This window comes from Epinephelus moara, chromosome 24, assembly GCF_006386435.1.
Source record: "Epinephelus moara isolate mb chromosome 24, YSFRI_EMoa_1.0, whole genome shotgun sequence".
NCBI classification, from domain to species: domain Eukaryota; kingdom Metazoa; phylum Chordata; class Actinopteri; order Perciformes; family Serranidae; genus Epinephelus; species Epinephelus moara.
In genome coordinates this window covers 30,530,168-30,547,295 of record NC_065529.1, presented here as the reverse complement: position 1 = coordinate 30,547,295, position 17,128 = coordinate 30,530,168, and the positions used below count along the sequence as shown (strand labels likewise).

Below are 17,128 nucleotides of genomic sequence, written 5' to 3'. Positions count from 1 at the left end.
ATTTTTACTTTTTTTTAAACCTAGAAATAAGTAAAATCCTGTAAGTCTGACAAAAATGTGAGGTTTGATTTAGACAGTTTTATTTAATGTAAAACTACAGTATTTTATTGTGCTAGTTTGTGATAGACACCTATTTGTAAAAATTAAATGCAGTGCAAATGAATGTACTTGTTATCAGTTACAGTCACTGACACAAAAAAATATGGAACTTAATTAGTTAGTAATCGAATTGTTTGTGAGTCCAAAGGGGTTTCATCCAAATATTTTAATTAAATTGAATTTATTTATTCATTGGTAAAAAGTTAATATGCAGAATACTTATTCTGTTGCTTTGCATCTTTTCGAACCGTCTTTTGGCAGAGCTTATTTCTAAACATTTTTAATCTTTTTTTTTTTTTTAATTTTTATATTTTTAGCTTTAGCCCAGTTTAACACATTTGTTAGAAAATTAATCAAAAAGTAATCAATGGAATTAGTTACCTTAATGAAGTAATTAAAGTGGTTACATTTCTTATTACATTTACAAAAAGAGCCTTCCCAGCACTGAGTATTTAGTAGTAAAATTATGAGGAAAAAAATTTGAGAGCTGCCACAAGGCAAAAGTAGAGAGTAACATCCAGAAAACTAATTCATTCACTTACAAAACTGTTGCTATGGTAGTCCAGTGGTATCAATGTTTAGTAGATTTAGTTCTGGATAGATGAGGTACAAATCTAATGAGCAGACCAAAAATGTTTCATGGTTTTAAAAAGTAAGTCAGCCAACCCACAGACCTCAGACTCCGAAATACGTAATGCCAAACTGCATTCTTAGAATGAACTAGTTGTTTTTTATTTTTAAATTTGGTCTTGTGTTGCTTGCCTAACTTTAATCCCTGACCCGCCTGATCAATGTTGAAAAAGGATAGCTTTACTTTTTACCAGTCAGAGAGCAGAGAAATGTTAAATCTGTGCGACACATCAATATACATTAACATCCAATGCATCTTTTAGACTCAGCTCGACAAAAAGAGATCTCAAACAGCTTTTTATTACATTTTTCAATCAATAACAGTACAATTTAGTACAGTATCTATCTTGCATCCAGCTCACCGTGTAACACCAACAGACTGAAATGAAATACAAAAAGTGAAAAGGTACATAAGGGTGCAGAGCTCTATAATATTAATGGAAAGAGAAAAGGGAATCCATCTCAGTTGAATTGCATTTTCACTTGTGGCCACACACGAATACATCACATTTATTGTACATCATCGCAGAAAAAAAAAAGAAAAAAAGAAAAGTGAAAATATGTCACAACTTTAACAAAAGTGCTTCTGTATACAGTGAAATGTTGTCATTCAGATGCTCTGATTTTCAATTTAAGACCCAAGAAATAAAAATGTACAAAAGTTTTTAGTATGGACAGTATGTGAGGACGTATTTGTTCCATTGAGTGTGAAGATTTGAAGGAGAGAAAAAGGACTTGTCAAGGATAGAATTCTCACAATGATTGTTATAATTATTACAAAAAATTGGCATCAATAGAACTGGTAAGCATAATTTACACTAAATATGCAGTCAATATTAAGTCTGTCTCCATTCTTGCTCACTCTGGTGCATAGCGTTACCAGTATTAGTACATGATGTATGCAGAATTTGAGCCAAAAAAAATTTGGCTTCTATTAAGTTCAATCAATAGGTTACTCTCCTTTTCAGAAACAAACAAACAAAAAAAATCTAAGGATTTTGCACCATTGAAAGCAAGTCTACAGCATGCACATCTAAATTAACTCATGGCAGACAAAATTAAATGTCTTAACTTAAAACATCAGACCATTATTTTCAGACATTGATTTGTACATTTCATTCACAGAGTTGCAACTGCAGTCCCAAGCAAAGGAAGTGTCTATTTAGTCAGGTGAGGTGTTTCACTCAAAGTGGATACTAAACACAATCCCCCGTCCATATAATAAAATCCAGCCATGCCCCGATTATCTCACCACCTACTTTGCTACCCCACCCCGTCCCACCCAAAGTCAAAGGCATGTACAAGAATTAAGGGGGTTAACTGGATAAGTTACTCGTAATAACTCCTTTTGTACTGGAATGAGCATTCATAACTTATAGCATGTGCTTGGTTAGTTAACATAGTATTAGTTGAGAGGCAAAGCTTCTTCATGTGCAAAAGGCTGTGATGAAACAAAAACAGCTAGTATATAAATACATCATGGACATTTTGAAAGCTGCTCGTGTAATATGATCCAAGCTTTTACTTGCATTACTTGCTGCATGTTTTCTCTCATCTGTCTTATATGATTTTAACTGGATTAGAAAGACAAGCTGTAATTCAAACATATCTAAAACCACTAAAGAAATATGACAAAAAAAAAAAAGAAAGCCATCGAGAATAACAAACCATCAGAATAGAATTCTTAAAAAAAAAAAAAAAAGTTAAATAATTTGTACAATTACACTCCAACATTTGCTTTCAAGACGCACACATTTGCATGGGATGATAGTGTTGTTTTTCTCTTTCAAGGTAACATAAAATGGTCCAAGAAGGAATGCACAAGTTTCTGATTTGATACCACAGGAGATCCTTTCTTAACTAGGTGATAAACAATTGTGCTCTTCTTTGTGTAGGAAAGGCATTGGTTTCCCTTCGTTTTTGTGGTGTCCAAGTCAGTTTAAACAGTGTTGAAGAAGATGCTGTGAACATTCTGAAGTTGTAATGGTCTTCCAGTCAACTTTGGAGTTAAAAGAACATCTGGGAAACAAAGACAAATGAAATTTAGAATTTAGTTTTTCTAATTTCATCTGCTTTTTCACCAATTTAACCTGTTAAGTGTAGTTTAAGACCTAACTATGGACAAAGATCTAACAAAAAGCTATCTAATCACACAGACTGACAGGAGGCTGCTTGTGGTCATTGTAGGTACATCTGCAATCAGCTTACAGTTATTTATAGGGATGTCCTGATCTGATCTCAAAGATTGGTATCGACGCACCATAAACAAAAATGCAGTATGAGAATGTTTATTTACTCTATTTACACAAGTTACATGTACAGGTTTAATTTTCAATGCAGTGTGTTGCATCCTGGTGCTTGGAAGAGGTACAGACAGCCGTGCCATCTTACAACAACCACACTCACCACGTCATTTCAACTGCAACAAAAGCCTCATGAGCAAAATCCAATGTGAGTAATTTATAAATGTAGCCTAATTCGCGCAAAAGATGTACAGAAGACCAAAAAAAAAAAAAAAAACACTCAATGGAATAAAGTCTGCTCAGGTAACTCAGACGCAGGCTGCACCAAATCAATATACACTGGATACTCTCTTAAAAAGGGACAGAGAGATTTCCTCAAGACGGCGACAAGGCTAAAAAGAGAGTTTGTTATTTTGTATAATAATAATAATGATAATAATAAGCTAATAAAAAGCTAATAAATAATAAAAGAACATCTTGGATGCAGGGAATTTTGTTAATGCGTTACAAAGCTGTACATTTATTTGTGTTGTTGTGCATTGGCTATACATTGGATTGAGTTTAATAACTTAAAGTACTTGAAGTGTTCAAAGTGCAGCTGTATTATCTAAGAAAATATAATTATTGGATCACGATTTGGTATCGGCAGATACTCAGTTTTAAATGACTCGTACTGGGATAGAGGGCAAAAAAACTTGATCATGATATCCTTAATTATTTCGCCTTTAGTTGAGCCTGCCAAATCTAAAGCATTATTTGCACAGGACAATTATTACCTGGGAACTTCTAGTAGTTTGAAATACTTGCGGAGGTTGTGCATGATCTTAATCCTGTGCGGATCTGCCATGTCTGTAATTTGTCAGGTAAAAATTCCACTGCAAATTACCTACCATATTTTGCCAAACAGAGTATGTGACCCAGTGAACTGGCATCCTAGTCATTTGGGGTTGTTTTTTTTGCAAGTTTTTTTGTTTTCTCCGCACCTTTTTTTCTACCCTTTTCCATGTTGAGAATTATGGAGGCTGCTCTGGCAGTTATATATGAAAGATTTGACGGCATTTTGAGTGCAGGAGGTTCATCGAGCTACACAGCATGGAGACCCTTGTGTAGAAAGAGCAAGCTAAAGTCTGAAATGAAATGCACGGCAGCATCCTGTAAGAACAGCTGCCACTAACGATCATTTTCATTGTCGATTCATCTTTAGATTATTTGATCGTTTAATTAATGTTGATCAGTGTTTCCCAATGCCCCAAATGACATCCTCAAATATTTTTGTTTAATCAACAACTCAAAGATATTGAGTTTACTGTCAGAGAGGAGTGAAGAAACAAGATCATATTCACATTTAAGAAGCTAGAATCAGAGTATTTTGATGTTTTCTTTGAAAAAAATCCAAACTATTGCTCAACAATGAAATTAGGTGGTGATTAATATAATAGTTGACAACTAATCAATTAATCGTTGCAGCTCGAACAGTAAGAAAAATCTTTCAACAGGCTCAACAGTTATGTGGCAGCCCATTAATTGTGACGTCAGCCCCCCTGACGTCACATTCAGGGGATAATGTCAGTATACTTTGAATAAAATACAGACTTTGTTTATCCCGTGTGAATGCAGACACAGACATCATTTATTTATTGATTTTTTTTATATAATTTGGTATAATGAAAAATGTAAAAATACAAGACCTGAAGGCAGCGTTAACACCACAACACAGAGTTTTTACTGTGGAATATTTCTTTCTACAGTTCTTACAGCAAAAATGTCACAACAGCAACAAAAACGTTTTTCCTTTTTAAAATTATTTTATCGGAGTACATTTGATATTACTGCAATGGCTGAAATGTCTATTTGAGGTGCACTAATTGGCCACTGTAACAGATGCACCTCCACCAGTTGACTCTGTTTCTCTGTGCAGCATCTTTTGTATGAAAAACAAAATCAGCTTTAAAAACATGTTACAGGCAGTTGCAGCTGTCCTTGACGTTTGTCTAGACCACACTGAAAATGCAGGGGCAAGAATGTTATGGTGATCAAATCAAAGAGACTGCCACGATCCATTCAAGCTAACAGGTGTCTCAAATATACAGACAAAGAAACAGAAATAATTCACTGAACCCACAATGCTGTTAAACCTGTAAGAGGACAAAAGTAGTGCAACTCCCACCAAGCAAGCAAAGATGAGGCTTGAACAAACATGCAACTAACCACTGGGTCAGGACACATTCTTTACTAAAAATAGAACAGCCTTAGGTATGAATGTAATAAAATGTGAAACAGTAATAATACCGTAATAATAAAAAAAGAACCTTCAATCTTCAATTCCAGATCTTCAGAAAACTGTCCCAGGATCCCGTTGCAACTGCCATGCCATCATCAGTAACTCCCAGGCAGCTAACGCGGTTGTCATGTCCAGCCAACACACCTAAACAAGCACAATCGTAATTTAGTCTACAAGACAGCAAGTACATTTCATCACTTTGTCTAATTATTAACCCAACGTGTTGGGTTGTTATTTGAGATCGTGCTTCATCTTCTTACCAGCACGGTCAGCTTTTAGTGTGTCCCACACGTTACAGTTGAAGTCATCATAACCCGCCAGAAGGAGACGGCCACTCTTTGAGAATGCAACGGAGGTGATGCCACATATGATATTGTCATGAGAGTAGATCATTAATTCCTGATCAGCACGCAGATCAAACAGCCTGCAGGTGGCATCATCGGAGCCCGTGGCAAAGGCATTGCCATTAGGGAAGAACTAAAAATGACAAAAGATACATCATTCATGAGTTGTGCATGAAAACAAAAACTACTTTTATATAAAATGTTGAATTAAAAAAACACTAAACACATCCCAAGGTGTAATTTTAACTAGCAGAAAAAAATAACTTACACAGATGGCATTGATGTCAGACTCATGGCCAGTGAACGTCTGTCTGCACATGCCCTCTCGAACATCCCAGAGTTTAGCAGAGGCATCACAAGCACCAGAGACGAATAACCGTGAGTCAGGGGCCAATGACAGGCTCATGACATCACCTGTGTGTCCAGCAAATGTGGTTGTCTGCTGGCCAGTCTCAATGTCCCAAAGTGCACTATAAAATAAAATACACAAGTGAGACACCACTTCCATCAGCGTCCTAGCTTTTGCACAAAAATGTTAACGTGATAACAACACAGCATAGCAACACAACGATCCTTTTACGTACCAAGTGGTATCTCCAGAGCTTGTAACAATCTGGTTGTCATCAAGAAAGCGACAACAGGACAGGTATCCTGATATTCAGAGAATCAAAAGAGGAGTTATTAAAATTAAATTTCACATCTGATCATTAACTAGCAGTAGAAAAATAACTAGCCGAGTAGATGATATACCTGTATGTCCAGCGAGCTCACGGCTCACACGTACATTCCCCTCACGTGTTTTCAGGTTGTAAATGGAGCAGATGTTGTCTAAGCCACCACAGGCCACATAATTTCCTGAAGGTGCATATGCACAAGTCATGACCCAGGAAGATCGAAGTGGGATGGCATGAACCTACAACAGAAGTGACAAAACACAAAATACATTAAATTTACTTAAAAGCCCTTTATACAGTATAGGCAGTATCTTTGTAGTAGCTAGTAAACAATCTTTTTTGAGAAAGCTTTCATTAATAAATAGGTAAGATTACTTCTGACATCCTATTTGTGGAAATTCCAGTATGCTGTTAGTGCAAAATATCCCTAAACGGTGTCATCATCTGTGGGCACTCGTCCAATATATACATTTCAAGGTCTAACTAATTCTAATGGCAAAAATACATCAAGCGGCGGTGAATTGTGGTTTGTGGCGGCTGCTCCGAGTTGCAGCCTTTTGATTCTGAGGTGAAGTGCAGTGCACCAAAACTAAAAGTTGGAGATAGCTCAACCTTTAAGGGCGAATTATGGCTGGACAATACCTGCAGCCAATCAGCAAACAGAGTCCTACTCTTTGCCACAGCTTGGTGTGTTTTCAGTGTAATGCTATCATTTTGATGACCACTGCTTTTGTGCACCCAGCCAAAAATCAAAGTAACGTCCAGGCTAGGTCACCAAGTAAAGTACTCACGACGCAAGTAATAAGAGTGAGTGGATTGAGCACAGAATTAGCCGTTCAGCCAGGAGACAGCATCCTGTACAATCATAATCATATTATTTTCATTTTGATGGAAACATGACAGTGTATATCAAATCAATAAGCTGCTACTCAGTGACTGTGGCAGCCTAATTTTAAAAAGGCTGAAACTAGCAGTGTCTTTGTGAGCTCCTATACGCATTAAAGCAAGAGTTGCTAACTTTTATGAAAATAACTTTGGCATATTTGCTGAAACTGTAATTATATTTTGAAAGAGGTACATGAGACAGATAGTGTGTGAAAATAATCCCGTCCCTCCTCTTCCTCGTAGTGCTTGTACTGCCATTTGCTAGAATCTACCGCAGTGCACTAAAAAGAACCAATCAGAGTTGTGGAGTCTGTAACGCAGCTGTCAATCACGTCAATCACTGCTTGTGAACTGCGGTCAAACTGTCAAACTAGGCAGCGCTGATCAAATATGAATCAAAATGCTGTTACTGTACTGCCTATTTCTCACCTAAAATGTTTTCAGAAAAATATTTTAGTGTACTGTTTAGCTGTAAAATTAGAACGTTTGCTGCTGTCGGTGGGCAGTGCTGAGTTTTTGGCTTGACTGCTCCAACAAACTCTCTCATTGACATGGTTGACAGCTGCGTTAGAGACTGTTTGCATACAGTAAGGCGACTACAAGCACTACATGGCAATAGAGAAGCAAGATTATTTGTCTCATTTAGTGCTGTGTAAGTATAGTGACACTTTCAACAAATATGACAAATGCTACGAGTTAGCAACTGTAGCTTTAAGGTATCTCATAAACAACCCTGACCTCAATCTGGCCTGCAATCTTCTCAGTAGGTCTAGAGATACACTGGAAGAATGACCCTTTAATCTTTTAATTCCCAGCTGGATTTATTCTTCCCTTTATCAAGCTCAGTGTCAATGTTTCCTCAGTGTCACCACAAAAGCTTCTTCAGTATACTGGACATTGACAGAGCATAACTCTATCTTAAAATTTTCTGTCTGTGGTGGTGGGGAGGGCGAAGTATTGCCTATTAGGATCACAAACTGCGCACCACTTCCGCCCATCCCACTAACTGCACACCAGATACACCAGCCCCAAGGCAGAGGCCACAAATGCCTCTCTCTCAGCTGATCTGCAACCCTCTTCAATTTATTTCAAATGAACGCAGCATGGGCAGAGTTAGTTTCCCTCCTTCTCCTTCTAGCATAACCTTGTGAGTTCCACAAAAATAGGTGCACGCTGCAAAAATATAGTGAAGCAGGAACAATATGTCAAAGCTTAAGATACATTGAGCCATTGATGCAAAGCACCAGAAATGAGGCCACTATCATTCATCTGTATCTGCTTTCCCTGCAAGTGCCTTGAGTTTTAAAAACATAGACGCTATTACTTTATTTACATGTAGATGGCAACATGGACGTGCCTTCATCTGCAAGTCTAAACTGCCGCTGTTATTACTTTGCTTTCCAATTAGATGACACAGATTGGCAATTGTAGATTCAACTTCATTAATCCCTGTCAAAGAAAAAAAAATACATGACCTACCTTATTTGTGGTATAGCTGTCCCAAATGATGAGTTTGCCATCTTGAGAGGCACTGACCAAGAGCCTAGAAGAATGAGAACAGCGATATTAACACCACCACAACAACAATCGTCACACGAAATCTATTTTTATCTAGAATCACAAGCCAAAAACTGAGGGAAATAGCACTGCAAGAAAAAGATGCCTGGCACACTGCTTGAAAACATATTGCATAAATATGATATGAACTGCATCAGTGTCACAACTTTTACATTTTAGGCATCATCTGACCTTCCTCAACATTTGACATGAGGCAACAGAGTGCAACATCATGAACAAAATCTCCCTATACACCGTAAGCCATAGATTTTGGCAGCTGGTTTACCTGGAATCTGTTCCCCAATGCATGGCATAGATTTTAGCCAAATGACCCCGCAGCGTTCGTCTTGTACGCATCTGGATTCGACCAACGGGGTCAATATTAGCTGTGATCTGCAAAACATTAAGTGCTCTGGTTAGTTCCAGACCAAATGCTTTTCAACCTGAGACACAGATTGTAATGTTGAATGTTACCTGTGATAGTGTGGCATCTGCGCATGCTTTCCTGGCATCCTGAAAACAGAAAAACTCAAATCTTTAGGGGATGTTTTTCTTTATTTTATAGTCTTAACTTTGACTGAACTTGTGAATTGTATGTTTGCATATAAAAAAAGTGTTTTTAAAAATAAAAAACAGTTTTACTCACTCTGATCTGATTTTTGAGCTGCTCTGCCTCTTGGCGTAACTGGTCCAGTTCACTCATTTTATTCTGCTTTTTCAATTACCTTACTCCAGCTACCAGGGCACTTGTTGATCTGAGAAAGAATAAAGAGAAGCACTTTAATCATTCACATAAATCTTCATCATTTTAAATTCAAGGCTGTATTTTCAACCATGAGCAAAGTGGGTCCAACAAAACCAAATCTCGTAATGGCAGAAGGGAATGGTAGAGAGGGATTTTTCCGCCAGCATGCTGGCACTTTCACTGACTTTTCAATTGACTAAATGGTTTACCTGCAATAACGTTCAGGTGGCGGTTCAACCTTACTTTCCCCACTTCAATGTCATTAACGTAATCCTGACACACAATTTAGATTGCCAGACAAATCCTGTTAAGGCATGACTTTCCAGTGATCCGAAAAGCAGTCATTATCCTGTTGACCTCAATCCGTGGGATACTCAGAATTTTAACCAAGTGATCAATAAGCCACTTATATTAATACAGCACCTCAAGGCACTCTCAAATTTCATCTAATAAAATACATTAAAGATGTGCGTCACCATCCAAATAGCATGTTCTTAATATAATAACTATGTCTTGAACAACATTAAGTCTCACTCTTCAAAGCAAAGTAACACATTATTTCAAGTCATTTCAAGGCAGTTATTTTAGGAAAGCCGGAAAAATTAAAATACTCCAGCTATAATGACCCATCCTGTACAAGACACTGACTTTATTTACAAGGACTGTGACATCAGAATACAAATTTATTAAGACAACTACTGGAGAAAATAACACTTTATGGAAACTGCATCTTCACATCACCTTAACCAATACAAAAAGTAAAATTTTACGTATCAATATGTAAATTAATCAAGCCCTCTAATTTTAGTTACATTACTGATCAGCATTTTATATCTGTCAATTTTTGCAGCATATTGTGACACATATGGCAATCGATCTGTTTGATGACACATGCTCAGCCCAAGTCTACTTATTTAAAACAGTAAAAAACAGTTTTTGCAAAGGTAGTCCAGTGCAACAACATAACCGTCAAGCAACAGTTGTCAGCGCCTTAATAAACATATTGTCTTGTCTGCAAGTCAGTGGTTGCAATATTAGTTTGTGAAATAGATTGCCAACCAAGTTTTTCAATTGCTGACTCAAGTTTTTCTATAAAAATGGATAACCTTATGCTCAGATCCATCTGATCAATTATTCTAGTGTGTCAAACAGACATGCATTACAAAACACATTTGTAACTGTACTCTTAATGTGTGAGTTTGTATATGTTTAGTAGGGTTGTACCAATAAAATGTTTGAATGTTTATCATATTTTACGATGTCATTTCCCCTAAAAAAAAACTTAACAATCCTCGAACAAAATTTTCATTTTCTAATAAAGCAATGCATTAGATTACAAGCATTAATCTTTTGAATAAAATTTACTTTTTTTAAATTAATAAATGTAATTTTATGGTGCTGTTAAAATGCCACTTGACCACGTCCTTAATACAGGTGTGTGCCTCCGTTTCTGACTGAGAGCAAACAGTTTTGACCCAAGTGAAAATGTTTTTAAAAGGCTAAACGCCATAAAATGTTAACAGAAGGAGAACATTTTGTAAGCTTTAAAACATGTTGTCAATTTTATAACTGATTACATCAATCTTTTTTAAATAAATTGTGACTTTTGGACTTCACAATGTTCTGGAGTTATTGGCAATGTGTGGATCACACAAGTCGAAAACAGTCCCACACAGCCACCGCTAGAATCCATTAATTCTACAAATGGTAGAATACTAAAAATACTAGTGTGACCTAATTTGTATCTGCAACTGTGCAGAAATACCGCATTCAAATACAATAAATAGACATGAACCAAAAAAAAAAGAAAAAAGGATTTGAACGTCAACGTTATGAATGAAGCTTTGAGTTACTTGGTGCAGCCATAACATTTTAAAATACACCCAAAAACACACCCAGAAAACTAGCTAACAGACAAAAATTGCATATGCTAATATAATTCTGACCAGGATTTTCTACAGATTACCTTCAAAAATTAATTCCAAAAGTCAGCTATTAGATAGATATTCTATGTGACGTTGGGGAGATTACAAAACAGAAATCACATAATTTAAGTACACAGTGAGTCTCATAACTTGTATATATAAAAAAAACTAGTCTGTGCAAGCTGCCTTTTATGGGACATATTGTCCAGTATAACAGATGTTTGCATAATGTGTGTAGCAGCTAAAATTGCAATATTACAATGTTAAAAAAAAGTCACTAGAACACCAAATTAGCTCAGACCACAATAAAATTAAATCCAAGTCAGATGCACCAAGACCAACCATCTCTTCCCAGTTACCTTACCTGGTGTATTTCAGTCAGTAGGCCTATGTCACTGGAGGTTTCAGGACAAGACTGAAAATCCTGTCTACCTGACTATGTTATCCTTTAGGTCCTCTGATTGGTTGACCTTTTTAAACACAGGTTATCCTCTTACACTCATTAATCTATAAGTAAACGTGTCATGGAATGTAATTATTACGCAGTATCATCCAGTGACAGCAGAATGCCATTCTCACCTTGAAAACCTCTGAAAATATTATTCAAAAACAACACTGAACTTAACTCAAATGGACACAAAGTTGTTGTTTTTTACTGTGAGAAAACTAAAGTTCAATCATTTATGCCAATTTGTATTTTCAGATGACTAAGTTTATAATGCCCACAGTAGTGTGTTGTGTATTCTGCTTCTACATACAGTATAATTTAATTTTAATTTAATTTGGGTTTAAGTAGTCATGTACAATTGCATAAGTATATATTCTGTATGTTCAAATAATGATTTAATAGCAAAATAATGCAACCTATAAAGTCATCATTGGGCTATCAAATGCAGTTCTGATTAATCAAATTAAACCTGGCAGGTTTCTAACACTGAGTTATTAATTCAAAAATGCTTTGTAGTGATAGAAATTCACATTTTGTTCTCAATAAAATAATTCCAAGATGCAGCTCATTATCAGTCTTGACTGTTTTTATGCCAAACCGTAAAAATGCCATGGTAAATCCAAAAGTGGGATAGCCCAGGGTGATGCTAAAGGCCAGAACTTTAATAATCCACATTCAGAATTATTATTTCCTACTGACCTCTGTGGATGCTTACAGTTAAGGAGTTCCTCTCCCTCATCACTTCTCCTTTCCAAGCGCCTGATCAGGGTCAGCTGACTGCATGATAAACAATGAGCAGTGGCAAACAGCCTGCAGTTGTAGCTCACTAGCTGTTCTCAGGTCCCTTAAGGGCAGTCTGTGCCTGCTACTTTCAAAAAGGTGTCTCCTACATTTCCAACTAAAATGTTAAAAAAAAATGTACCTCTCGGCAGTAGTTCACTTCTGTCCTCAAAGGACAAGTCGGCTTATCTGTACTGTTAAACGAAGATAATGCAATGTTTCACAGGTCTAAAGCTGGATCACGGAAAGAGCCATAACCAGCAATATCACTGAGCAACGACATAATCCTAAAAGCTAAAATCCTCCGTCAATGAGTCTCTAATCCTATCCATGTCCACTAACATAAACAGCTGGCAATGCCAGCCCAGGCATTAGAAATATGTTTTCTCAATCATAAAAGGATAAGTTTAATCTTAATTCTTTTACACACAACATGCTTAGAGCAAGTGCCTGGATTTTTACACTGCCAGTTAAATCACACGCCTAATACAGTCCCTCTCTTCCAGCTGTACAGTGTGACCACATAATATACAATTAATAAACTAGGATTGAGTTGTATTTTCAAGGAATCTATGCATGTATAAAATCAATTTGCAAATTACATACACAACTGCAACATGTAAAGAGAATTTATTAAGATACCTAACATGCATATTTTCTAAATGCTGTCTGTGCATAGGTTTACACAGCACTGTATGTGCTGTGCTGATTGTTGACTTAGTTACTGTGTGCAGTTCTGTGATTTGCCTACAACAGTAGAATAGTTTGCATTGTATTTGAATGGCTGCTCGGTAGCTGTTTTAGTCAGTTTGTTACACTGATGTGTTGAGAGGGCTGGGCTACTGAGGCTTCACACATATTTCAGGAAGAAAATCAGTTGCAATTCAGCATCATAATGCAGCAATATACTGAGCATTAGACTATTATTATCTGACTACGTCTAATCGAATTTCTACATTTACTGATCGCTGCACAGTGTAATGATAATATGACTTGCACTGATGGAAATCTGAGAAGATGCAGCTAAACGCCATCTTGCAGACTGCTTTCCGCTAGTTAGCTTGCTAGCAGGGCTTGACAGTGTAGGCCTGCAGGCAGGGCAGAGCTAGTATCCAAGAAAGCAATATACTGTCACTGTATCAGCAACGATTTCGCCGGTGATATAACAGTGCTCAGCAGACAAGCAAAGTACCGCTGGCTGAATTTCACGACAGACGAAATTAGATAGCTCGTATCAGCTAATGCAAAAAAGAAACGTAACCACAGCCACTTAAGGGTAGACTCGGCTGCTCTTCCGCAATTACACGGAGTGCTATGTACTTAGCTTTTAAGCCAACACAGTGGGTAAACCTGGAAACTCGGTGGTTGCTTGGCCCTCCAGAAATCCACTTACTTGCACACTAACAATCTCGTTAAATCCGACAGTACACGGTTGATTTGATTACCACGTATCAGTATATTTATTTGGCTCTCCAATCCTGAGGTGGATTTGAGCCTGTGGAAACTGCAAGGTCGGGCGGCGATGGCCTGTTTGACTTCAGTAAGCAACAAATGCAGAAACAGATGCGGGTGATTTTTCATAAAGTAGATGACCATCTATCTCCCACCGCTGCATAACTGCCAATAAGCTAATTGCTGGTGATTAACTAAAGCTACTAACCTAAGTTAAAGGCGTTGCACCGGCGCGGCCGTTTCGTTGCAGGAAGGCAGCGATATGCTAACTTATTACTTCGGCTTGTTTAAAAAAAAAAAGGGTGTAACGCGGCGACAGTAACTCACGTTAATAAAGCAGTGCTGATGTTTATATAAAGTGCTATCTTAAAATTAATTACTGATGCTGGCTGCTCTGCTATTGCCAATAACAAATAATTGTTAATTTGTTTACGGGACGTTTATTGTTCCAGCCCATCCCAGTGTGTCATCATCAACTGACAGCAACATCTTTAAATGTAACATTTCCACCACAAAGCCACCCACTGCCAACTATAAAGCTCAGGCTGCTAACATTGTAAGTACAGTTGCCTTCAGTGCCTTTTGGGCATTGACTACCCAGTACTTTTAAGTACAGTATTACAGGCCAAGAAGCACCTCCGCAGGGCCATCACTGACACCAAGCCTCACTGGCCAACATTAACGTTACTTAAACGCCTGCCTGAGCTTTCGCTAACATTAACGGTGGTTGGCCGAACTCAATTGCCTGGATGCATTAAGGTAGTTAGACGGAAATAAGCTTTATAGCAATCTGTTCAATCCACCGCAAACACTGAGCCACAGGATCCACCGCTGCATACACTCTCGCACCGTAGCTACTTGTATTTGCTCACGATAAAACAGCCAACTTAACGCTAGCTAACCGCAGCTAACTAAACGGCTAGGAAGCTAGCTATCGCTACCCCACCCCCGGACAGTTCAATTCCGCCACAATTCACCAGCTAATGATATTAACAGTTACTGTGAAACATGTGGAAGCAGCATGGCTGTCGCTCTAATATCACCTTACCTGATTCAATTTGCGTTTGTTTTTGCGTTTGGGCATTGATTGGAAAGCAAGACGGCGTATACCTCCGATCCACGCATCAACGGACAACCACAGCGCTAGCTTACTAACTAGCTAGCCAGCTAGCGTTAGTTTTCCGAGGAGCAGCCCTTCCCGAACGCAGGCTACGGCTAGGAAGCTTGACAACCCCAGTCAACCAACCGGAGAGGGGAGGAGAAGGAGAGGGGGGGGGGGGGATCACACCCACTTGCCTCGCACTGAAGACACTGCCCAGGCAGACAAAAAGGCTAATCTTTAAAGTCACTATACCTCATTCAAACAGACGGCCTACTGTCTCCCTTTTGCCAAGCTTAACATCTGCCCTTTCCGTAGTAACACTCTCGTCCGGCCATCGAACGACGAGATGGGCGCGGTAACCCTGCAGTCAGCGCTGGGAAACCCCACGCTGCAGCAGCGATGGGCAGAGAACCTTCGATGGGTGTTTTATCTACAGCTGGAGATTATCAATCACTTCTCTGAACAATGCTTAGCACGTCTCATTTGGTATATGTGCGTTTGATTAGAGTGGACTGAAAGCCAAAAGAACATGGTGTTCGTTTGAATGTTTTTTCTCCCCTGAAACCCTGTGAAAGGCTGAGTCAGTCAGCCCCAACTTGGGTCCTGAAGTCGGAAGTGGTAGTCTGATTTCAGCAGTGCTCTCTCTATAACAGCACTATCAATAGCATTATCTGCCCATAGTTAATCAGGAAATAGTGTGTTGTCATGTTAATGTGTATTTTGAGTTTTACTATGCGTCTCAGGTGCATGGTAGATAGATTTAGAATATGAATAAAAAGCACTTAACTAGATATTGGTCCCTTTATGGTGCAATTCTAGAAAGCTGTCAGTTAAATATAGGCTACATCCATTTCCCTGAAATAGTCTATTAGCCTACAAAATGATCATAAGTGATCTATGTGCAACACTAACTTTTATTTATTAGTTTGCTGGATAGAAAGAAAATAGTCATTTAAAGGTCCAGTGTGTAGGATTTAGGGGCATCTATTGGAAGAAATAGTGTAATACTCTTAACTTATTTAAAGCTGGCAACCAATCATTAGTTGCCACCCAACTGAAATCATATATGGACTATTATATTATTTTAAATGTTCTGAGTTTTACATTTAAATTTTATTAGCACACAAGTTGTGTTTAAAAACAAGTATATAAAAATGAACATGCCAGAGATTGTGCAGGAGACGGAAGAAACCCGAAGGAGCTTATGGTGAAAATTTCCCCTGTAGAATTTCAAATCTACTCTATTTCAAATACTATTTCTCTCTTAAACATGAAAATATAACAGACAAAACAATAAAATATAATAATCATAAATGAGACAGACCCATACACATAACACATAAACATAACTAATACATCAACAATGGCACAGGTGTTTTTCATATTAGATTTAAATTAAAGTAATGATGGACAGGTTTTAATGAAGTGAGGACTGTTGTTCCACTGTATTTCAAAGCATATTGTCCAAGTGTTGTGTGGTAATAGGAAAGATAAATATCCTCTGTTTGTCTTGTTGAACATGAATGGACATCAGAATTCATGAAGAGAAAGTTGTGAAATACATCTGGTAAGCTGTGCTTTTGAATCATACATTTATACGTAAAAATATTTGATAAATGTAAATATTAAAAATGAACAGCTGATTTAATGTCTCGAACAGAGGAGAGATTTACTAGAATATGCTGCTGTAGCCAATTGGACAAATTTGTTTTGAATTAAAAGTATTTTTTGCAGGGAGATATGTACTGGTCCAAACGATGTCACAGTATGATATGTATGGATACGTTAAACTATAGCTGAGTGTTAGTAGACAGCATGCAATCAAGCTTCAGATCAGAGCATAGCAGTGTAACCGCCACTTTAAAAGCCACTGATGATATCAAAGAGGCTGTGAACAACAAACTCACATGTGGGTCTCTGTTTATAGACTTTACAAAAGCTTTCCATACTGTGGACCACCCAC

General features: G+C 37.6%; 1 protein-coding gene across 3 annotated transcripts; it reads right to left on the bottom strand.

The window, feature by feature from the left end:
* Positions 1–1,011: 1,011 nt before the first annotated feature.
* LOC126386715 (guanine nucleotide-binding protein G(I)/G(S)/G(T) subunit beta-1-like) lies at positions 1,012–15,542 on the bottom strand. 3 transcript variants are annotated; one of them, XM_050039260.1, is made up of 11 exons: positions 15,418–15,542; positions 9,360–9,468; positions 9,188–9,226; positions 9,000–9,106; positions 8,636–8,699; positions 6,348–6,510; positions 6,182–6,248; positions 5,866–6,067; positions 5,514–5,730; positions 5,282–5,397; positions 1,012–2,748 (listed from the first exon to the last, which is right to left on the bottom strand). In XM_050039260.1, the coding sequence occupies exons 2-10, from the start codon at positions 9,414–9,416 to the stop codon at positions 5,291–5,293; spliced, it is 1,023 nt and encodes a 340-aa protein (XP_049895217.1). In that variant the 5' UTR covers positions 9,417–9,468; positions 15,418–15,542; the 3' UTR covers positions 1,012–2,748; positions 5,282–5,290. The 3 variants fall into 3 exon arrangements, with proteins under 3 accessions (XP_049895217.1, XP_049895216.1, XP_049895215.1); XM_050039259.1 differs by lacking the exon at positions 15,418–15,542 and adding an exon at positions 15,112–15,311 and having other exon boundaries at positions 5,262–5,397; XM_050039258.1 differs by lacking the exon at positions 15,418–15,542 and adding an exon at positions 15,112–15,310.
* Between the last annotated feature and the right edge of the window lie 1,586 nt (positions 15,543–17,128).